The sequence below is a fragment of the Myxine glutinosa genome, chromosome 9 (genome assembly GCF_964187855.1).
Source record: "Myxine glutinosa chromosome 9, kmMyxGlut1.1, whole genome shotgun sequence".
In the NCBI taxonomy this organism is placed as follows: Eukaryota; Metazoa; Chordata; class Myxini; order Myxiniformes; family Myxinidae; genus Myxine; species Myxine glutinosa.
In genome coordinates, this window is record NC_136269.1 from 23,121,609 (window position 1) to 23,146,314 (window position 24,706).

Genomic DNA, 24,706 nt, shown 5'->3' on the forward strand with positions numbered 1-24,706 from the left:
GCACACTTCACCAACGGCCTCTCACGAACACCCGGGTCCACAACAACCCCCAAGCCGACTGAAGCTCCCCTCACCTCATGTACATTTCCACGTATATTGCCACTCACCTTGGCACCGCGTCTCCGCACCTCCTTCACCACCTGCAAACTCTTTATTTGGTTAGTGAGCACACCATTATGAGTTGAGCACCGACCTTGTACATATTCCATCACCTCCTCCTGTATTTCTCTCTTAGTTTCTGTCCGTCTCTTCTTAATTTCACTCACCTCTTCTTCCACTTCCTCTAATTTTTGCTTCACCTCTTTTATTTCCCGGTGCGTCTCCTCAATCTCGTCCTCTAAGGCTACCTTGACCGTCTCTATGTGCGTCCTCACCTCCCGGTCCTTCGTCTCCATTACTTCTGTCACCTCTTCCAACCTCGTTGTCAGTCCCTCACGTACCATCTGACATTGCCTCTTCGTCGCTATCAAGTCGTCCTTGATGTCTCTTTGTGTCGCTTTTAACCCTCCTAGTACCGCAGTATTCCTTTGTACCTGCTCCACTAACTCCGTCTGTCCCTCCGTCAGCTGTTCCACCTCCTCCGTCAGGTCCTCTATGCCCCCTTGTAACCTAGCCGTATTATTCCTCACCTCTTTCTCTATACGCTTTTCACCTCGCTTTACCTCCGAGACCTCCTCACTTACACCTCGTCGTATCTCCTCTTTCATCTCCTCCCTCTCTTTTGTAGATGCCACCCTCATCTGTCCCAATTCATCCCTCTGAGCATCCAATTTGGTTTCTACCCCGATTTTCACCTCCTCTATCTGCTCTCCCATTTGTTTAATTTCTCGGGCGGATTGCTCCCCTATTTTCCGCAATTTGTTTTCCATCTTGTTTTCTAACCACTCTAACCCATTTTTCACCCCCTCTATCTGATTGTCTAACCCAGGGGCGGGCAACCTTTTCAGAGTGAGGGCCAGATGAGACTTTTGGAAGGAGATCGCGGGCCGGAGTGAAAAACGAAATCTCAGAATTACTATATTTTGTTTACATGAATAGATTGTACAAAAATTGCATTGAACACTCTACAAATCAATGAGACTGCTGGTGCTGTTTGCCATGAAGAAGTATTTCCATGTCTGGCTCGATGGTTGAGGTAGACAACAGAAGAATGTCATTGAGGTGGCGGTCCGAGAGTTGGGAGCGAAGGTGAGACTTCGTGTACTTCATTTTCGAGAAGAGCTGTTCACAGCAGTAGGTGCTGCCGAACATGGCCACAATGCGTTGGACATGGGCAATGTATTTTTGAAAATTGTTAGAAGGGAGAACGGTGTCGCGGAAGAAGGACAATGGAGAAGAGGTGCGGAACTTCGCCTTCATTTCATCGTTGCACTGCAGCTCCACCAACTCCATCTGTAAGGAGGCAGGGGCGTCTTCCACGGGGAAGTCAAAGGGAGCAGTGAAAAGCTTGAAGTCCGCAGCCAGCACCCTGACTCCTGCAAAACGGGAAGCAAATTCCTCACGTAGAGAGTTGACGACACTAACGCAAGTGCCCAGGTCCACATCGTCAGGGGCACATGCAGCAAGGCGAGGAAAATGCACAAACTGACCAGAAGCCAATTGAGCCTCCCACAAGCGCAGTTTAACCTCGAAGGCAGTGATGTGCGCGTACATGTCTGTCACGAGAATGTCTTTGCCTTGCAGCTTTATGTTGAGGGTGTTCAGGTGCGCCGTGATGTCCGTGAGCAGGGCCAGGCGAGCTAGCCACCGCGGATCAGAGAATTGATCAGCGTGGGGAAGGTTCTTCTGACGTAGAAAGGTGGCAATCTCCTGCTGTAGGTCGCACACCCGAGACAGCATGGCCCCACGACTCAGCCAGCGTACCTCACAGAAGTAGAGCAGGTCGTTGTAGTGCACGTTCACCTCGTCCATCAGTGCCTGGAACTGACGATGGTTAAGGCTGCGGGAGAGGATGGAGTTGACGACCTTCACCACGACAGACATGACACCAACGAGGTTGGCAGACTTAGCGCACAGGGACTCTTGGTGGATGATGCAGTGCATCTTGTTAATGGGCTGAGTGTATCCGGCGGCTGCACAGTGACGCACTAGCAGCGAAGCGGCGCCCTTCTTCTCACCAACCATCGCCGGGGCACTGTCGGTCGTCACACACACAAGACGGGAGAGGTCCAGGGAGTGCTGATCAACACACAGAAGCACGGCGTCGCAGATGTCTTTCCCAGTGGTGGTGTCGCGCAGCGGGACAAGCTGGAGGAATTCCTCACACACTTGAAAGTCAGCGGTGACGCCACGGATGAAAACGGACAGCTGGGCCGTGTCCTTTGTGTCGGTGCTCTCATCCAGAGCGAGGGAAAAGGCGACGAAATTTGAGCTGCGTGTTTTGAGTGAGTCGTGCACGTTTTCCGACATATCCTCGATGCGGCGACGAACGGTGCGGGACGAAAGGCTCACGTTCTCAAAGGCGGAACGCTGCTCTGGACAGACGGAGTCCACTACAGCGAGGAGGCATTCCTTGATGAAGTCCCCATCCGCGAATGGCTTCATTCGGCGAGCAAGGATGCGGGAGACTTCATAACTGGCGCGCGTCACCTTTTCGGCCTCAGTATTCTGCTTGCGGAAGAGTGAAGTTTGTTTCTCCAAGTTGCCTGATAGTCTAACCATGGCGTCCTTCCTTTCGGTGGCAGACACCGACGCGAAGTTTGACGAGCGGTGCTCTGTCTCCCAGTGGCGGCGCACATTGTACTCTTTTAGGACAGCCAAAGTCTTCAAGCATATGAGGCACTGGGCCTGTCCAAAGCGCTCGATGAAGAAGTACTTCTCCCACTCAGGGTTGAAGATCCGACGCTCGAGGTCCACTTTCCTCTTCTTAACACGCTGGGTCGCAGACATGATGAGCTGAAAAGGAAGAAAATTAGGTATATCAGCAATGAATAAATGATGTAACAGCAAGCAATCTGGGGCACAAAAAATCTCGGAAGACGAATTGTACAGATGAATGTATTTATTTTGCGCGCACGTGGCCAACGCTGAATATGACACAGTTTCACCGTAAAACTGAAATACAGGAAATGAATCAGTCTGCATACTTTTTTTTTTAAAGAGTTCGTTTTCCTTTTAAACAAAAGTTCGTCAATTTCGTTTTCCCTTTAAACAAAAGTTCGTCAATTTCTTTTTTCTTTTACAAACAGAAAGTTCGTTATATATATTTTTTCTTTACAAATAGAAAGTTCGTTATATTTTTATTTTTACAAATAAAAAGGGAGAATAAAATTATTTAAACGCAGCAAATGAAAGATAATAACATGTTCTAACAAACAAAACAAAGCAAATTGAAAGAAAGTGAAAATTGAAATAGGTTTAGAGAACTCTGCGTCGCTTACCTCTTTGTTGCAAGTTATTTGTCCCAGACACCAACGTTTGTCGCAAGCTGACTGAATCGGAAGGACGTCCGTATCACATGCCGGCTGATTTGAAAAGACCGCCTATCAGCAAGCAGGCGGTGTCTAGGCAAGACAGTTCCCCGTGCGCATGTCTTCCGGAAGAGGACGGTGCTGAAGACAAAATGTCCCTTTCTTGAATTCAGACCGGCTAAATATAAACTCTTACATTTACAAATGATATGAGTTTTACTGGGAGGTCCGCGGGCCGGATTGCAATAATAAAGCCTAGCAGGGTGGCGGGCCGGACGCTAAGCCTTTGCGGGCCGGATGTGGCCCGCGGGCCGGGGGTTGCCCGCCCCTGGTCTAACCCCTCAAATTTCTTGTCTAACCCCTCAAATTTCTTGTCTAACCCCTTAAAATTATTGTCTAAACCCTCAAATTTATTTCCCATATTGTTTAACCCGTCTCTTAATTGCTCACTAGTACCCCTCGCTTCGTCCTTGATTCTGCTTTCCATCCCTTCCATTTGGTTTCCCATTCCTACAATTTGGTTTCTCATCCCCCTGTTCTCTTCCCTCTCCTCATCCGCCTTGACCATGAAGGCCTGCATCTGCTGCATGAATAGGCCCCAGTTCATTGGTGCTGCGGCCGCTGCTACGGTCACGGGCGCAGCAAAATTTGGTGCCGCTACACCCACGTGCGCGAGGACGCCATTTTGCGCGCCTGAAACCTCCTCAACCACATTGCCAATGTTCTCCTCTACTTCGTCCCTCTGATCCTGGGTTACTCCTAACCCCTCCTCTAGCTCACCCACTTGCATCCGATCGCCTTGACCAGCCATGGCGCGATTTCAAAATTCGGGTTTTTTTCTTTAAAACAAACCAAATTTCGGCCGCTCCAAATTTTGACCAAATTTTTTCTAGGTATTTTAAAGATTTGTTTCGGGCCCCGAATCTCACTCCCAGACACCAATTGTTACGGTCCGCGGTTAAGGATGTTATGTTTGCCGAGCGGATGGCACCGCGACCTAACAGTTTCCCCGATTCACCCGATTCACCCGAACGTTGGCCGTATCGCGCCACAGATATTCAATATGGAAAACTCTAAAGCGACCGAATGTAAAGAGGAAGAAGAAGACGTACAGAAGAGTAACGGGATTTATTATTTACACACACAAGCAAAAGGAGCAGTCACGGTTATGTACAGGGAACATTGAAAAAGCAGGTGACACAGTGAAAATTACTAGCTTATCCTATGCAGTCTTAATTTATTCCCAGGGACAAAACAAACAGAACAAACTCACGTACACGAATGGGGAAATTGCAGGCAGGATTGGCTGGAAGGAGGTGTGTGGCTGGAGCTTGATCCCGCACGGGACGTCGGGCTGGACCTCGACGGCCGCTGATGCCACCGATCCTGTCGTGTGCGTGGGATCACGGGTCGGAGCTGCTTGGTGGAGCCGACGCGCTGGTGGGGGGTCTGGCGTGACGGGTTCTCTCCTCTCTCTTTCTTGGTCCAACCACTCTTTCTCTCTCTCTTGGTCCAACTCTTCCTCTTGGTTCAATCACTCCTCACCACCGACAACTCAACGCAACCACTGACCACTCAACGCAACCACTGACCACCACTGACGACCAACCCAGCTCTTTCCCAAAAACACACAACTCAGCTCTTCTCTTGTCATGGACCTCCTCGCAACTTCTTGCGCGCGCGCCTTTATAGCGCCTCCGGCGATTAAGCCGCCGGCTTTTAGGACACGCCCATCGGTGTGCTCACCTCGGCCCTGGTTGGTCGCGCGACCCTCTGGCTCCGCCCTTGATGACGACGGGCGGGCACGCCTTTCTTCCCCAACCCGAGCACATGTTCAATGGCGGCTTTGGGGCGAAAACAACCCACAGCTGTAACAAACTGGCCAACTGCCCAGTGCAGTTGGCAATGGAGACTTGGAGGGGATGTAATTGGCAGATTGAGGCTTGGCCATGACGAAAGGGGAAATGGAGGTTTTTGGGAATGGGAATGAAGAATGAAGGGAATCTATCTTTTTCACTTGGTGCAATGGAGTGTCATTTTAATGGAAGACAAGGCCTGACCCTAAAACACATAATAAGGATATAAACTACTGAACAGGGATATTATAGTGTCCTTCAATGTATGCTTTATGGAATTAACTACCGGGACGCCCTTTTGACCTTTATACACACTGGAGCAAGGAGGGCTCAGAATAAAGCAATAATAATAATACACACAATAAAAAAACACAATCCTCATTTCCGCAACAATATATATATGCTCTTTTACCTTTAATATATATATATATATATATATATATATATATATATATATATATATAGTGCAATTATGCATTGCATCGCTACAGCATATTTGTATAAATACGAAATTATTCGCCGTTTGAGTAAAATTGTACCGCGATGTATCCCGTAAACAATGCGGAAGTGGCGCTGGCTTCATGGTGTGACATCACTGCTAATCGTGAAGAAGATTTCGCCCTTTAATTGCAAAACTACCCACTTTATAAATCGCAAATCAGAAAAAGACATCTATTTTGTAGGGTATCAGGGGATAGATTAGCGTCGAGGTGGTCTGAGCGTTTGGGTTCCCATTAAAAAATAATAATAATAATTGACCAATCATGTCACAGAGACACTGGCACAGGAGATATTAGAAAGTGAGTTTACCTGTTCTGCAGTAGCAAGGCGGGTTCCATGCCGGCCATCAAGACGCAGGAGCTTTTTGCAAGTGTAGTAAAACTCAACGCACTGAGCTACAGTCTTTGAGCCCACCTGGGAGTTAGGTATATGAGAAGACGGGAAGAGCAGACATGTACCAGACACATTTGGAAGATTTTTTACGACTCATAACACATTTGAGGCCTGGTTTATGTGCTGAAGCTGTGGTGTACCTTGTTTGGTGGTTTACTGCAAAAGAGCAGATTTGCACAGTTGGAAATTTTTTGTAAATGCTAATTCTAGTACAATTTCACAGATAATATTTTGGCATTTGTGTGTGGCATATTACTCCTTATTACACGTATGCACACAGCATAGCTGTCACCATAGTAACTGTAGGACTTGTAAGCTTTCGTGAAGTACTAAGATGTCTGGAGACTTGAAAGTTGGTTCACTCCATCAAGAAGACAGAGTGCCTGGACTACCTGACCCAGAGATGGCTGTGACACCGACTTTTGATGCAGCGACTGAAGAAGTCGAGGTGTAACTAGACCAAGAGAACATTGATCCGTCAAGTCGAGTAATGAAGAAAGCCTTTCTTTGCGAGAAGAAATACAGCAAGGAAGCAATGTCTCAAGAATCAGAAGAAATTTGAAGTGTTTATAGTTCTGTTCTTATGCATTGGCTAAAGAAAAGGCTAAAGATGGTGGAAGAAGAAATGCGGGCAAGGGGGTTAACAAGGAGAGATGCAGAAAATAGGGCAAAATGGAGAAGATTGTCATGGGGACCGCAAGGCTAACCCCCGCTCTAGCAGGGAAAATGGCCTTTAAAATGCATGTTGTTGTTGTTGTTGTTATAGTTCTGTTCTTAGCATTCTGCAAAATGCCAATAAAATTTCCTACTGTGAAAAATTTACTCTTTTAATTTTGAGTGAGTGGTAGAACAACCAACCCAGTGAGAGTGTGCTTCGATTCCGTGAATAAGAGGATCTACCTGCAAGCCGTCTCCCTGCTAATTTACATGAGTGGCATTAAGACAAAGTAAACTATCCTTCAAAGGGAACATTCAGGCAGCTGTCAAGTACAGTAAGCCCTTAAATATCATGGGGGATACGTTCCTGGAAAATGCTGCGATATTCAGAACCGCAATAATTAAAACCAATTTGCTATGGGAATAATAGGGTTCGGGGGTTTCGAGAAAATATTGAGGAAGTTCGGCGGCAGCCAAAGATACACATCGCAATTGAAACTCTCAAACATGTAAAATAAATATAAATCGGCTTTGCGATGAAGTCTCCTGCTACGTTGAAGCAGATTAAACATTAAAAAGCGCATTAAACTTTCAGAAGCAATTCAACTTCTTGCCCCCTCGCCCCCACCATTCCTCCCCTATTAATCTCTTATATAGTTTCCCTTTGTAATCTGTCGATGTGTTTCGTTTCTGCAGCTCCGTCTGAATCATCTGAATCGTTCTTCAATTGTTGTGCAGCTCCGTAAGCCAGAAAATAAATAAAATGAAAAGAATCACTTTTGTCTATCGTTTTACACTTCGGTGACATTCTATCAATAACAGTGCGAGAGAAACAACAATAGGTTCGAGAAAACCATCACTGCTCAGCTCAGAAACCGCGATTGGTTGAAATCAAGTCCGCAATAACTGAATCGGTACATATAGAGGTTACCCGCGACTGGTGAAAACCGCGACTTTCAAACCCGCGATATTTAAGGGTTTACTGTATTCATATTTAGATAATAATCCTCTACACCTCTAACATGGCAGGAAATAATTTAATTTTAACTTGCCACAATAAAGCTTTTCTCAAATCACTTTACGTGCACGTCATGCAATGTGAGAGTTTGATGCAAAACGTACCATTTTCTGCACAAGGAAGAAATCTTTGTCATGTTCAGCCATGCTGGCCAGGAAGAGACGACGCTCATCGGGGCTCCAGCTGTCCGAGCCTGGCTTACACAATGACAAGCAATGTCACACAGAACCTCCCACTGACTCGCAACATAGCGGACATCCAGACTGAAAGACTCTGTCACACCAGGCACGGCACGGCACATACAGTTCTTTGCTTACACCGTGATACCCGTGTGCACAGCCCATGAGCTATAGACAGCAAGATAAGCATCGATCTAAAGATTCAGTCGATCATAACTTGTCATCTTCATCAACAGCAAGCGGAGAAAAATCCAAACCAAGCTATTCTGATGTTTTCCTCAGAAATTCTGAACCTTTGCAGGTTTTGTGTTTAACCAAAACCTTATCTTTGTCAGCACCATTTTAAAGGCACCCAGCTATAGTCATTACAAGGTGCTGAGATATTGTGATGTGCTGATCTACTGTACAGGGGTGACCCCATAATGAAGTCCCTATTTTAAATAAATAAATAAATACTATGTAGTCACCCCACAATCCCACATGTGCAGAGCAAAGCGGGGTTAAGAAATTGGTTCACTCTGTCTGTTTATGATCGAGTAATTACTTAATTTGAATTGAATTTTATATTTTGAACAATAGAACATGAATCGGAACATGAATCGGAACATGAATCGGAACATGAATCGGAACATGAACCTGCAGTTTAGCAGTACTTTGGCACTGAATTTGGCAAACTGTATGGAATCTCATCTCGATTGCACATGCGCACAAAGTAATGTAATTTTATTTTACTCTGTTTGTCTGGCAATCAAACAAAATTGAAAATCGTTCCAAAGAGGTAACTTAATGTTTTTAAGGACGTCATAAAGGACACAAACAACAGCTATGAATAACTAATGTAACGTGTTAATGAGGTGGTGTAAAAGGTGCGATACAATAAACGGACAGAGATACTTGGAAATGTTTCAAAACTTTCTTCTTCCAAAATCTCAGCAAAGGGACAATGCAGATGAAACTATATTTATGCAAGTTCTGTCCACAATATTTTTGCCGATTTGCCAGAGGGGTTACTTCGGCATTCAGTGGAAAAAGTTGTCAAACTATTGATAGAAAATGTGCTGAGAACGCAGGAGCTTATGTCGAAATTTGATATTCACAAATTAAAATGGCAATTAATGGCCTTTTAGGAAAAAAACAACATTTTTGTGTTGTATGTCCATTAACAACAAGGTATTTATTTATTTAAAATAGGGACTTAATTAAGGATCACCCTGTATATAACAGCTGTAACTAGTTATTCCCAAACCTACAAAGTGCCCTCACTGGTCACATGCACATGGCATTCATTGGTCAAAAATCAGGAAGTGTTTCCCTCTCCAAAGGTCTAACAGTTACTCGGTCATTTGATTGGATATATAATACAAAATATCCCAGATATCAGCACGCTGAGGAAAAAGCAGTTCACTTTGCAGCTCCTGGAAGGTGTATTGTGAACATTTCCATTGAAGAAGAAGTCAGCACATATATTTGGCAGGTATGAAGAAGATTCTGCAATTTTCTAAATTCCCATTATCTTGCACCAAGCATGTGGCCTATAGAAGGGTTGACGATAATGTTAAACCTAGTTGTTTAAAACTATATGCGTGTCTCTACGCAAATTATTTTTATTCTACATTTGTCCAAAGCTGCTCGTGGAGAGCCTCGGATCTATATCACGTACAGGACAAAGGCATTAATAACCAATGGGCAAAGCAACACAGTATATGGTATTTGAACCTGGGGTCATAGAAGCATGGGTTAGGTGTTCAGATGGGAATTCCAAACAGGCCACCCGAAAAACACTTGAGAAAATAAATACTTTTGGGGACAAAAAAAAACTTTAAAGAAATAAGAAAATTAAATGAGGCATCCATTTTGGTGGTAATCTTTATCCGTCTATCCATCTTTGACAATATCAAAGCCTGGTGTTGGCTTAGTGGTTAGGGTGCCGGCTTGGGATCCTAGGATCCTGGGTTTGAATCCCGGTCGATCGCTGAATTAACGCCAGGGGAGTTGACTCAGCCTGTCATCCTTCCGAGGTCGGCAAATTGAGTACAAGTTCACTGGTAATTCCCTGTGTGTCGCAAGAGGCGACTTACAGGGTTGGCGGCAGGAAGGGCATCCGGCCGTAAAACATTGTTTCAAAAAGGGAACCACGGTGCCCGAAAAAGGCCAACCCCTGCTTTGCAGGGAAAAAATGGCCTCTATAGGTGGTTCATCTTTGACAATATTCTGCTTTCAGAGCATGGCTTTACCTATGGGTCACGAATGTTTCCATGGACAAGAACAAAATATGGAGAGATTGCAAATCTTTATCTAGCAGGAACGTGGAATTTGCCAAAGGTACCAGCAAGCGATTGCCCACTCTTTTCAAAAGGCACCGGGAGATCTTTAATGTCTACTGGTCAATGTGAGTAGATCGGGCACTAGGCCTAACGTCCTCGGAATGTTTGCACATTCATTGACACAACGTCTTGTCTCCAAAGCTCCAGGATGGCAGTTTATAATTTAACGTGAATGTGTGAATAGATATGCCTCCGCCCGTGTTAGATGTCAACCCACTGTTATGTTGATCTAAATTAAAGGTCACATGAAAAAGTAACGGTCACATGAGAGAGAATGCAAGAGAGAAAAGAGATAAGTAGAAGAGAGTTGTTTCTATCTCGAGTTATGATCTGAAAAATGATTTTCAAAGGGCACGTGACCTCTGGCCTGTTCAACCCAAAATCGAATCAGTTAATCTTTGTATTGCAGTTCATACCCGTGCCAAATTTGGTTGAAATCCCTTCTGTGGTTCACTGGTTATTGTGGTAACAAAGACTTTCAATGAAAGGTCATATGACCATATACCTTTGACCTCTTGAATCCAAGATCGAATCGGTTCATCTTTACATCATAGGATGAACCAATTTGGTCAAACTCCATGTTAAAAAATTTCAGCGATTCACAAGTTATTACGGTAATGAAAATTTGCTACGCACACACTCACACAGATGGATGGACATTGGACCAGAAAACGCGGAAAAACAAAGCCTTCGGCTGTCGAGCCTTTGGCTTCGGAAATCATATTGCCTCTCTGAGTGCTGCACTTGGACCACTAGGATATCCAGATGACCCAGTATTCAGCACGGTGGACAATAGTTTTAAGTAGCAGCATTACAATTAGTACCTGCGTAGTGGTAGCTGTAAAGAGGGTGTACAGGTGTTCTTTCCACACCGTGCAGCAACAAGATTTCAAGTGCTTCCTGTAGGCAGAGCACATGTACAGGCACATATGAACATTCAAACATGCAATACAATCAGTTTAAAATTAATCAGAGTTGTGCAGTGTAGCACAGTGTGATGCAATTTCCACACCAGCATGTTGCCGACAGCTTTGTGCAGACAGTGCAAGGCGAGCTCACGGTTCGTGCCTCCACCTGGCATGACGCTGCAGCTTGCTACATTAAGAAAGGCTTCAACTGGGGATTTAGCAAGGATGCAGTGTTAGCAAGCACAACAATGGCATTCTTGTGATGCCAACAACAAAATAACACTCCAATTCCTTCAAATAAATCATCCTGTCGTGGTATACGGAGGAGGGTTCATACAGGTGAGCGGCAGGAGCAGGACGGGTGCAAGAAGAGTGATGGGTGCGGGGCTGAGGTGAGGAGGGAGGGGGCACGAGGCGAATGAGGTGGCTTGTGATTAGAAAGTGAGTGGCAAGTTAATGTAAGTGTACCCTGCTGCTGCACACTGGCATCTTCCTGCAGGGAAGGCCAAGGCTGCCAGACAAGGTCTGCAGCATGCACATCTCTGGACGTCTGCTCCCGCTCCCACAGGGTTGGGATTTCTGCTTGGAAACGACTCCCCACATTAATGTGCCTGTGTAATCACACACCATAACACAACTCGTCAAAACGTTATTACAAATTAGATTTAAAAAACCATTTAATCATGAACTATTCTGAAGGCTGCCATAGCCATGCGTAAATGCAGCCAAATTGAAAGTTCAGCCCATTTTTTTTCTTTTTTTTTTGTATACAAGATTGTGGCTCGTGTAAGAGCTAACATTAATGACAAAAAAAAATACATAAAAACGGACACACAAAACATACAATAAAGTATTGAGATTGAAGGGGAAGGGAAGAATGAGATTGAAGAGGATGTAGAACTTGATTCCAAGGTGGGGGGGAAAAAAAGAGGAACAAATGAGTGGAGGTGAGCAGTGATCATGGATTTAGGTCGTTTCGCCAGAAGGGGGTTGATGGTGGTCCGTATGAGCCCTACAGAAACCTGGGGGATGAAGCACAGAAAGAACAGAAGGTGCAAGACCAGGAAGGAGACTGTAGAAGACAATGAGACCACCGGCCTGTCTGCAATGGCGAAGTCGTAGACCCATAGACTCAGCTGCAGCACAAAATATTCCAATGATCTTGAAGGCCTTCGTCATTCTCTTCATTTCTGCACTTTCTAGGCCAAAATCGTTGGATACTGACGCCTTAATTAGCAATGCAGTTTTTGTGTTGTTTTTTTTGGTATCTGAGTACCATATCCGGTCACAAGGCTTTGATTTCTCTGTTCACTCTCGATGGAATCATCAGGTTGCATGTGAGCAACCTTGTTTTCCTTGTTTTCCAACCTTCCTTGTTTTCAATGATCGTTTTTGGTTCATGTTTCCATTAGTTTTCTGTGTCTAGGATATTGAATTTTTTGTAGATGTGCCAGTGGATTACTCTACATACTTTGTTGTGCCTTTGTGTGTACAACTGTTCTGATACGAGTGTTTTATAAATCCTCCCGAGTCTATCCATGATGTGTGTGTTGGGAAGGGAAGAGGTTGGAGGGAGATGGGAATAAAGGATGGGAGGTAAAAGCTATTTATACAACATCTTGGTAAGAGGAGGGGGGGAGAAAAAAAACTTATGTCAAGTAAAGAGGCTCAGACTTACGGCTCGATTCCAAGCGAAGTTTCTTCGGGTAGAGCTGGAAACGTGTTGGCATTATCCAAGTTGTCTGTTCCATGTGGCATTGGGTAAAACAACCAATAATGGAATTACGGGCCAGGGATTAAACTTCACACAGAAAAGAGATAAGATGCAAAAATCGAAAAACCATTAACAATAACGTTACGCAGGAAAGAATAAACATTGTAATTGCAATAACAACCAAGATAAAGAGAAATCCTTCATTTACAAAAGATCAGTCTTAAATGCATTGTACACTTAATAAACAAACAAACAACTACATACACAAGCGGCCGAACAGAATGCGGGGTGTTGGTGGAGGCTTGGGTGTAGTGAGGTTGCTCGGGGTGCCAGACATCAGGGCTGAAAAATACAGGCCAGAGCCATGGCGTATAGGGCTCAACATAGGCGGAGGGGTGTATGGCAGTCCCTCTGCAAGCTCCAACATCTTCGGGGAGCGCAGATGACTCTGGAAAAGCGTGGCCACTTGTGGAGTCAGAGGCCCAGTGGCACGGGAACTGGTCGATAAAGGTGCCAGAACAAGGGGTTCAGGCCGCGGACGTTGCTTGCGTTTGGTGGGAGTGGTCGGTGTTTTGGAGACTGGATTGAACGGCGGGAAATTAAGTGAGAGATTGGCGTGAGATGTTGAGTTGTTATCGTTCTCAGGAGTAAGCAGCCAAGGTCTCATCTTATCCTAGGGAAATACATACAGATGGAAATGTTTAAACATGTGTATGGAAAGACTTTCATTATTTCATTGAGATAATTTACTGTGACGTGCACACCAGCCACACAGTAACTTTCCCACAAAGAAATGTGAGACTTGTGTAAGAGCAATAATAAGGCTGAGAGGATGGCCTGGAGGTACGCATACTGGCCTCGAAGCTGTTTAGCACGGGTTCAAATCCCGCCCCAGCTGTAAACTGTCATCCTGGTGTATCAATGTGTGTGCCGTCCCACGGATTAACGTTAAGCGGGTGTTTCCCTCTGCCAGCATTAGTTGGTGGACGTTAAAGACCCCCGGTGTCCTTCACAAAGAGTAGGCAAGCTATAGCTGCAATCCTGAACAAATCACAAATTTCTGCCTACAGCCGTGCCCTCAGCCAATGATGTTACCCCGCAGCCTTGTGCTGCATACAAACAAAGAAGAAGAGCAATAATGAAGGTGTGTAATTATTGGCATTGTAGAAGGCAGTGTAGAAGAATAGCAAGCTTGATGACAAATTTTGGCCCTTACCCCTGCTTTCATGGCTGGGCTCAATGAAGTGGTTTCGCAAGGTGGAGGTGAAGGGGAAGGAGATCCCGGCTCTGGTTTGATAGCTATGGATCCCACTGCTTGGCCTCCATTCGGTGCAGATGAAGACATGGGAACCGATAAGAGTTCACAAAGCTGTGGCTTTAGATTCTCACTCTGCTGGGAAATAAAAAATTTAAAAAACGGTCACGTAAAGATCACGTCCCGAAAACACAGTTGAAACTTAAAGTTCCACTGCCAAAAATTGTGTAAAACATTTTTGGTATGATTATAATGACTTGTAAGTAATACATCAAGAACTGAACATACTTTTTAGTTTCAATTATTTTTTGAGACAGTTAAACTTTAGAAATACAGCCCCTAAAAATTCTGGACAGAACCCCAGGCAATTGCGCAATTCTTGTGACGTCATCTCGGGAACGATTGTTTCAGTACTGCGATGGATAGACATGCTGTTTTGCATTGTCAACGCACAGTTTCCTTGAACTGCACTAAGAAATGGCATCACGACTCGTTTCAGAATCGGCGACGTCAGGAAGTGAATCTGAGGGTGTTTTCCGATGTATATTCTTGTGACAATTACGCTGTAAATGTGCTGTAAAGCCAATAAAGCCATACATGTATGAATGTGAGATGTAAAGTGGAGTGATCACCAACAAAAGATCACCGACGTGTTCATAACCATCAGGGAGACCTTGTAGAGAGACTCGGCCATAATAACTGGCAAGTGTTATTAATTTATAAATCATCGATCCGAGTTAGAACAGTCAAGTAGGGGAAGGCGGCAAAGTTGAGCATAGGGGTAAGTTGAGCCACCACCTCCCAGCCAGTTATGAATGAGTCAGACTTTGTGGTGGTGCCATCTATAGATGCCCCATTGCATAACTCCAAATTCTGCCATATTGTTTTCTAAATTGAAACAGAAACCAGTGTTGCAGAGGGAAAAATCCAATTTTCAGCCATAAAAGTAAAAAGGTGTAAAACAGGTAAGTTCATGTTTCTTCCATATGCAGCATAGATATAATATGGATATCAGATGACAATTGTTAGTCCAGGTATGTGTCTCCATTCTTGTCATAGACTTTAATACGATGGATGCATAGAATATGTGTGTATGTGGAGACATCTCAGAAAGTTCAGACTGGGGTAAGTTGAGCCCCGTAGGGTCTGGCTCAACTTGCCAACTCATGTTGGTGGAGATGATAATAATTAGCATTTATAATGCGCTTTTCCCCAAAGGCTCAAAGCGCTTACAGAATACCATATTATTACCCCGGTCATTGGATACATTGCGAGCCTGCACCACACTGGGTGTACCATCTCCACTCCCCGGGGAGCATTCCTTGCCGTGCTGCCATTTCAAGCGCTCCGAGCAAAGCTCGGGCAAATGTGCTGGCAAATCAAGATTTGTGCATTACATTGCTCGGGTTGATGTACTGAATGGAGAGGAATTTCAGTTTGAAGGTGTCTTCCTGCAGAAGGTTGATGGAAAAGTTGGATCTGACAACCCAGTGTTTGTTCCAAACCCAAAGGATGAAGCAGGATTTGAACTGGAAGACATCGTGCATAAGCTGCCACAGCCTAAGTGCATTGGCAGTTCTGCCCGTTGTTCTGGACAGCTTGTGTTCAATTGTGACTTGTCAGTTTGGCAGCTTAATTGACTTGATTTCTGACATGTTTTAGTTTTAGTTCCAGATCCAAATGATGAAGCTGGCATTGATGAGCAAGATATTGTGCCTTAATTGCCACAGTCTGACTGTTGGCCTTTCTGGGTGTATTTGGGACACTTTTGTTTTATTGTGACTTAAAACTGTGGCAGCTGTTTTCAACTCAATCCAGCTGCCACATTGAATTATAACCATGAACACAAGGCACATGTAAATATTTCGTTCAGTGTTGTAACAAGTACATTAAATATTTTTCAGGCAGACCAATTTTTGTACTTCAGTTATCTTTATTTGGGGCAATGATCAACTATTTGGGATACTTTTTGTTTAATTGTGACTTGAAACTGTGACAGGTGGATTGAGTTGACTTTTCTTACCACAGTTGACAATCTTGTTTTTCTATGAGAGTGACTCAATTTGTTCGTAACTGATTACTATAACCATGAACACAAGGTAATCATTTCGTTCAGTGTTGTGGAACTTTACAACATTAAATATTTTTCTGGCAAAACAATGGTTTTCTACTTTAGTTATCTTTATTTGGGGCAATGATCAACTTACCCCTATGTGGTACAACTTACCCCAGAGGTTGGATCAACTTACCCCTCAGGCGGGGCAAGTTGAGCCATTTGGCCTCCGTTTTTTCAAAGGTCACAGTGACTTTCAGTATGGGGATAGAAAGTAAGAACGAGCTACAAAATGTTTCCCAAGGATTAAATTAGAAGGCAAGATACTCATTTGTGCAAGATCATCAGTAAGTTCAGTCCTAACATTCCAAGAACAAAAACTGGCTCAACTTGCCCCGCCTTCCCCTAGTATTTTGATCTACAAGTTTCCTGTCATTCTTGTAGTTGTGAACTAGAGAGCGGCATTTTTCGACGTCGTGATGACAACCGATATGCCTCCACCCACATTATTACATCATTATAATACTTGTACCAAGTTTGATTTAAAATCCCTTCAGCCATTCAAAAGTTAACGCAGTAACAGAATTTTTACCAAATGGAGCCTCTGACCTTTGACCTCTTGACCCCATAATGTAATCCGTTTATCTTTAAATCATTATACATACTTGTACCAAGTTTGACTTAGTTCCCCTCAGATGTTCTTAAGTTATCGAGGGAACAAAAACCTTTTACAGACTCTGGCCTTTGACATCTTGATGACAAAATATAAACAGTTCATCTTTTCATCGTAATATATTCTCATACCAAGTTTGGTCAAAATCCCATCACTGGTTCAAAAGTTAGGTCGGTAACAGAATTTTTATCTAACGGGACCTCTAACCTTTGACCTCTTGACCCCAAAAATCGAATCTGTTAATCTCTGCATCATTATAGATACTTGTACCAAGTTTGATTTTGATCCCTTCAGCTGTTCTTAAGTTATCGGGAGTAACGATAACCTATCACAGACTCTGACCTTTGACCTCTCGCTACCAAAATCTAATCAGTTCATCTTTCCATCATAGTATAAACTGTCCTGTGGACGGCTCTCAGTTAACACAGAACATCCACGGATGGCAATCTAGCTTAATGAGGCGTTATCCAATTCAATGGTGGATCATACACGAGCAGGGGGGGTTTGGGGGAGAATGCCGCTTACCTGACGGTCTGACGATGTCTTCACCTGCAAATTAATAAATCAAACCAAATTCGGAGTTGATGTACAAAAAGTAAATGCAGCTTTATTGCCGGACTCCGAGAACAAAGAAACGCGCCGGAAGAACTAAAACCTAGGTTGGGATCCCACTCACAGACTTCAAATACAAGACAATGGGAAGGATAATAAAATAAAACGTTGTGTTGGGTTCTGTGGTGCGTCTTATCTGTCTGGATGTTGGGTCCGTTCGACCATCCAGGCTCCGATGTTCGTGCTCCGTCAGGCCCACGTACGCTGCTGCCGGCAAGCCTCGTGCCCCTGCGCGATCACCCGCGAGGTCTCGTGCGTGAACGCCGGGCAAGAGGATTGTCGGCGCTCCAACGTCTCTCCAACGTCCAACAAGCATGGCAATCTCCAGATCGCAAGATAAGAGGTCCAAACAGGAATGAAAGGCAAACAGGGAAGAGGTCCAAACGGGAACGAAAGGTAAATAGGGATGAGATCCAAGCAGGAAGGAAGCCAAAACGAGAATGGCTAAAATGCCGGCGAGCCAGTTGTTTTATCGCTTGTTCTCCGATGTCAACCCTCTTCCTCTGCCAATCAGTGCCTCCTTTCCTTGTGACCTTTCGTGCCTTTACATGTCACCTGTGCTTCTCCTCCAACCAGTGCGTAGCTTCTTACCCATCTTTTCGCGCCCTCCTCACTGATTGGCCGAGCGCCTTTGATGTCACGTCGTCGTGTGGCACGTCCTTCATCTTCCCTACCCTCCAATCAGCAACCTGCCTCCAACTCGCCCCTCCCCCCTGTGAATCACGAGTTCTCCTGGGCGTGGCTCTCGGCCTGCCTATGCGATGTTTGTTTTCATGCCCGCGGTGTACGCGGCCGCTTCCGGTCTGTTCTTCCGTAAGTCATTGTGGCGGCGGGGGAGTTATTTAATGTGTGGTGCGCTAATGGACCTAGCTAATGTCTATGGGATGTATTGCCATAAGGGACACCGGGATGTTCACAGAGGGGCCGACACACAATGGAATTAGCCTAATCCCTAGAACTATTTAACATGCCCCATTCCTCGTAATGGGGACGAAGATGCACCTTAATCCAAACAACCCGCCTGAACAGAACTTATTACATCAAGATTTCCTATCACGGCAGCCAGACACCTACCTATGCAGATCTACCTAAATCAATATATGCCCCTACCCCAAAATTCATAACAATACTTATGCCAAGTTTGGTCAAAATCCCATCATTGGTTCACAAGCTAGCTCAGTAACAGAATTTGTTACCTAACGGGACCTAAGGTTATCTTAGATTATCGTAGTATCACAGTACAAGTATAAATAGCAGTATAAGTTATCACAGTATCTTAGGTTCTTAGGTTATCGCAGTAACGAAAACCTATCATGGATGCACGGACGGACAGACAACCCAAAAACCTAATGCCTCTGGCGACTTCATCAGCGGAGGTATAAAAATGGACGCGTTCATTTTAAAGCAAAGGATGTGGTTATACAATTATCATGTAAAGTTGCATGGCCAGCATAGTCGCTTTTTTATACAATTATCATGTAAAGTTGCATGGCCAGCGTAGTCGCTTTTTCATACAATTATCATGTAACGTTGCATGGCCAGTGTAGTCGCTTTTTTATACAATTATCATGTAGCATTGCATGGCCAGAGTAGTCGCTTTTTATACAATTATCATGTAACGTTGCATGGCCAGCGTAGTCGCTTTTTATACAATTATCATGTAATGTTGCATGGCCAGCGTAGTCGCTTTTTTATACAATTATCATGTAACGTTGCATGGCCAGCGTAGTCGCTTTTTTATACAATTATCATGTAACGTTGCATGGCCAGCGTAGTCGCTTTTTTATACAATTATCATGTAACGTTGCATGGCCAGCGTAGTCGCTTTTTTATACAATTATCATGTAACGTTGCATGACCAGCATAGTCGCTTTTTTATACAATTATCATGTAACCTTGCATGGCCAGCATAGTCGCTTTTTTATACAATTATCATGTAACGTTGCATGGCCAGCATAGTCGCTTTTTTATACAATTATCATGTAACCTTGCATGGCCAGCATAGTCGCTTTTTTATACAATTATCATGTAACGTTGCATGGCCAGCATAGTCGCTTTTTTATACAATTATCATGTAACGTTGCATGGCCAGCGTAGTCGCTTTTTTTTAATACAATTATCATGTAATGTTGCATGGCCAGCGTAGTCGCTTTTTTATACAATTATCATGCAACGTTGCATGGCCAGCGTAGTCGCATGGTGTTGTGAGCTATAAGAGCCCGAGGAAGTCTTTTGCGCGTTGAGTTCCTCGGAGTTATACAAACCCTTACTGGTACGAGTGGGTCCACAGTCTCCATACGTCTCCACTGAGCGTAGGGAGTGGTCGCATGTTCCTATACGACTTTAAATAAGGAAATGAGGTTATTTGGCCCATCATTTCCATGTTACACTCCCAAGAAGTAAATTTTTGCTACAGCTTTAAACAAAAATGTTATTGATGTTTTACTAAAGTCGAAGTAACTCAATATAGGTCGGGTGACCCAACTTGGCATGCATATAAATTAAGGACGGACCTTACAAAGAGCTGCGCTCATGCAATGCGGGAATTAATGTGTGAAGCATTGAAAATGGCAAGCATTGGTGACAACAGTACAGAATAATATAACTAGTCAATAAAATGTGTCTTCAAAGATTAATGGATGCAAGGGTGATCATTGTAACATTGTGGAAAAGTTTCCATGACCCTTACACATTGTGGCCTAAGGAATTGCCTATATCTTCTCCCTGCTCGATTGAACAAGTGCAAACCAAACCATCATGTCCTGGTTGGGATGTGTGCTACGTCAACAATTGGGAGCGACAGAAGAAAAGATGGGAAGTTGAAGACATTCGGATAAAATCATGTCTGACATAGCTATCTGTCTAATGTTGATCTGAACATACAATGATGCCAGGTTTGACAATTTAATCGCAAGTACAATTCAGTCAAATAAGAGCACTAGCAACTAGATGGTATCGCTGTATAGATGCAGTTTGACGCTTTCATACACTCTGTGACAACGACGCAAGTACTGTCACTCCTCGCTAAACGTAACTACATGCGTTCCATGAAAGTAATGTGTATTGCAAAAATGCGTTTAGCGAAAATGAATTTAACAAAAATTAATTTAGCGAAAAGGATTTTCCAATAGACGTCTATGTTATATAACAGGAGTGTCTGTCTGTCTGTCCGTCCCCAAACTACTCCCTCAGTTTTGGGGGAAGTCCCACCAAACCTTTTGTGGAACGTTTTGGGGTCCCATCTGATGTTGTAAGGTAGGCAGGAGGTTTCATAAATTCCTCCTAAATTCCTAAATAGATTTTGAAATTGGCTCGAAACGGACCTGCTCCCGAATCCGGAAGTGAACAGATGACGACAATGGGCTGGTTAGATAATATCTCAATACAATCGTGATTTAACACAGGCTGGTTTGATAATATCTCAATACAATCGTGATTTAACACAGGCTGGTTTGATAATATCTCAATACAATCGTGATTTAACACAGGCTGGTTTTTTTTTTTTTTTTTTTTTTTTTTTTTTGTATACTGAATCGAGGCTCGTGAAAGAGCTGACATTTACTTCACAAACAAATCAACCAGACAAACAAAATATATAAAAAGAGGGAGCGGAAGACAAGAGAATGGGAAGCACACAAACACTTGAGAGCACACAACATTTGAGAGCAGGGAGATGTGTGGGAGGGAGAGGGCTCGGGGGGAGGAGGCGTGGGAAGGGGTAGGGGGGTGGGGGGTGGGAGAAGTATAAAACACAAGGACACCAAGGACTTCCAGGTCAGAAGTTGGTATTTCAAAAAGTGGAATTGGGGTGAAATTATCGGGGATAGAAAAGATCAAGGTTTTGGATGGGGGAAGATAAGAGATGGTGGTGAACAGCTGTTTTAAAGACCTGGAGGGTGGAGTGGGATTAAAGAGAGTGAGGGAGTTTGTTCCAGAGGCGGGAGAAAAGAGGAATGAAGGAGCGAAGGTGAGCAGAGAGTCTTGATTTTGGCAGTTTAACCATAAGAGGGTTGCAGGCAGATCTTGTGCGACCTGTAGGAATATTTGCGGGACAGAGCCCAGAGAGAGCTGGGGGGGCAAGGCCAGAGAGGAGTCGGTAGAAGACGGAAAGACCACCAACCTGCCTGCGGTGAGTGAGTGAAAGGCCCTTGGAGTTAGCTTCATCGCGGGAGATTCCAATGATTCTGAACGCTTTGCTTTCAACAGCGTGAAGACGAGCTAGGTGTGAGGCAGGAGCACCAGCCCAGAGGGGAGAGCAGTATTCCATTGAGCTGCGGATGAAAGCCTTGTACGTGGTGAGGAGCTCAGGTGTGCTAAGGAAGGACTTCGCACGACGGAGGATGCCCAGTCGACGACTGGCTTTGGAGGCCAGATTTGAAATGTGGTTTTCCCAGGAAAGATCATGGCAGATAGTGAGACCCAAAAGTTTGAGTGACAGAACTTCTTGGAGAGGATTATTCAGAAAGTAGATGGGAGGGTTGTCCAGTCGGTCTTTTCGGAGAGAGATTGTAAGAGTGTGAGATTTGTCAGGATTGAAAGACATGTTCCACTTGTTTGCCCAGTCTGTGATTTTGTCCAGGTCTGCAGAGAGTGAGGAGGCTGCAGACTGTCGATCTGAGGGATGAAGAATGGAGCGACAGAGAGTAGAGTCATCAGCAAAGAGATAGAGAGGATTTTCAAGAGAGTCGGGGAGATCATTGATGAAGACCAGAAAAAGCACAGGGCCCAGAACACTGCCTTGGGGAACTCCAGCCTGAACAGGAAGAGGAGATGAGAGAAACCCATTCAGCGCCACACGTTGACTACGACTGGAGAGGAAGTCCGCCAGCCATGCGTGGAGATTTCCATGGATACCAACAGAGGAGAGTTTGGTGAGCAGGGCGGGGTGCCAGACCGTATCGAAGGCACGTGATATGTCAAGGGAGACAGCTCGAATTTCCTGTTTGGCATTGAGGACCTCCATCCATTGCTGAGAAAGCAGAAGCAGCATGTCCAGCAGAAGCAGCAAGCAGCATGTTTGATAATATCTCAATACAATCGTGATTTAACACAGTATTTTGTTATAGTATCGATTTATGATTGTAATTATGCTGTTTGGAATGAAAATAGAGATATCGAGTTTAAATATGAATGGGGAAATGACGTGAAGGTTTCTACTTTCTAACCGTGACATTCGCCATATGCAGATTCACCATTGACTGGGGATAGAACCATTCAGACGGGGTACGTTTTTTTTATGCAAGTCCTTCACGAACCAGCTGTCGATGTCTGACGTTCGACTGAAGGTGGTACAGGAATGTGGAATTTATTGGTTCATCGTTTCCCATTCGCCGTTTTTTGCCCAAGCCATTCACGAACCGGCTGGCTATTTTCTACATTCCTGCAATGATCATCATTATATCCATGAACTTTGTATATAATTTATACTTCATAGTTTCTTCGATTTTTGTTGTGGCAATAAATTATTAGTTGTAGGTGAATGTTGTTGAGAAAGAGATCTCATAATGACATTAAAAGTGATATTTTGTGGCTCCTGAAACACAGCAGACTATCACGAGCTATTCATATATACTGTTTGGCAAACTGACACTAATTGGCATCATAAAGTGTAATGTTTTTATTTTTAAAAATTGCACTCCCCTTCATAGAGCACAAAAATATTTAGAAAAAGCTTAATTTATTTTATTAAAATATAGATCAGCAGACCTTTGATGACTTTCAACCCACAATGCATCGGAACTCAACACTATATATAGCATATATAGCAGCATTCGTTTCAGGTGTCTCCATAGATAAGAGCAGTGGAGAGTTCCCAATTTGACGCCAAGTTGGGCCTTTGCATTGGAAAAAAAAAACGTCCTTCTTGCAAAATTCAAGAAATAAAAACAAGATACAAAAGATCATTCTTTGTTCATCGACTTGTCATATTGCAAATTAAGTGGATTGTAAGCTAGCACTGTTTCGTTGTTATACGTGGTGAAGACAGGGAAGGAGAAGGCCTCAAATTTGAAAAGTCGATTTTCTGCTTCCTCCATTGTTTCTGCATGCTTTTTCCAAGACTTTTTAATTTTTTGTAGTGTAGACAAATCAGTTGAAGGTATAAGAAAACGCTATATACCTGCTGTAGTGCTTATCAGACAATCTTGCTATAATTCACCAAATGTCTGTCTGTCTGTTCCCAGGTACTGCAAAAACGGCTGAACCGATCGCAACTAAATTTTGGGTGGGTAATCCTGGGACCCCCTAGAGTAAAATAGGCTATATTGTTTTTCCAATTTTTTCCCAATTTTTCCAATTTCCAATTTTTCAGTTTTTCCAAACACGACGGAATAATATTTACCGATATGAACAGTGATGTGGCTTATATTGAAATTCTACAAATACTGTTTAGATTTTGATGATTTGCGTGTGATATGATTTAATGGATGTTTATATAAATCATTTAAAATAAAAAAAAGCCTTCAATATCTGATATTTTGCCTTTTCATTTGGGCCTCCCAAATGAAGCCCCGCCCTTAGGGCGGGTACCCTTGCTAGTGGGGGTAATTAGACAAAGGTTGCTCCCACACTCCCTGATAATATCACATAAATTAGTGTCAATAACAATGCAGCAATGAAGATATTTAAAGCTGTAGTTAATGAGGGAATTGTGGATTTGATACGGACATGCACGGCACTCCCACCGGTCGGTCAGGGCGCAGGCGGGCACTGTGCAGCCGCATGTGGCCATTGAGGGCAGGCAGACTACGGAAGGTGCGGCAGCAAAGTGAACAGGCGAGACGTGGAGAGGCTGCAGGTTGAGATGTTCCACTAAAATTAGGGAATAGATAAAAGGAAGAGAATGGCAGCAGAAGTCAGGAGTAATCAGGAATACAATAGCAAGAGAGGGATAGAAAGAGGAGGGCATCAGATGAAGGAAATGTGTCAAATCAATCAGCAGAGATGAAAACATGAAGAAAAGCAATGAGTGATAAAGATGAATCACCAATCAATGAATGGCAGATTGTAGTGGAGGCAATTCATTTTAAGAGGGCTTTAGTACAACCCATGAGTCATCCATTTATGCTCGACTGTATGCTCAGCGTTGCAACATGGAATGCAAATCTGGATTAACTTGTATTAATTAGCGAAATCTTGCATTTGTGAATGAATC

The 24,706-nt window shown here is 43.9% G+C and overlaps 1 protein-coding gene across 1 annotated transcript in view; it reads right to left on the reverse strand.

The window, feature by feature from the left end:
* Positions 1–24,706, reverse strand: part of LOC137435559 (uncharacterized) — a 142,258-nt gene that overhangs the window by 27,266 nt on the left and 90,286 nt on the right. Inside the window, exons 8-16 of the mRNA XM_078784188.1 lie at positions 24,237–24,363; positions 14,177–14,353; positions 13,225–13,633; positions 12,925–12,988; positions 11,715–11,857; positions 11,351–11,454; positions 11,163–11,238; positions 7,940–8,028; positions 6,077–6,181 (exon numbers count right to left, since the gene is read on the reverse strand). Coding sequence (XP_078640314.1) covers positions 6,077–6,181; positions 7,940–8,028; positions 11,163–11,238; positions 11,351–11,454; positions 11,715–11,857; positions 12,925–12,988; positions 13,225–13,633; positions 14,177–14,353; positions 24,237–24,363 — 1,294 coding nt within the window. The remainder of the gene's footprint in view (positions 1–6,076; positions 6,182–7,939; positions 8,029–11,162; positions 11,239–11,350; positions 11,455–11,714; positions 11,858–12,924; positions 12,989–13,224; positions 13,634–14,176; positions 14,354–24,236; positions 24,364–24,706) is intronic.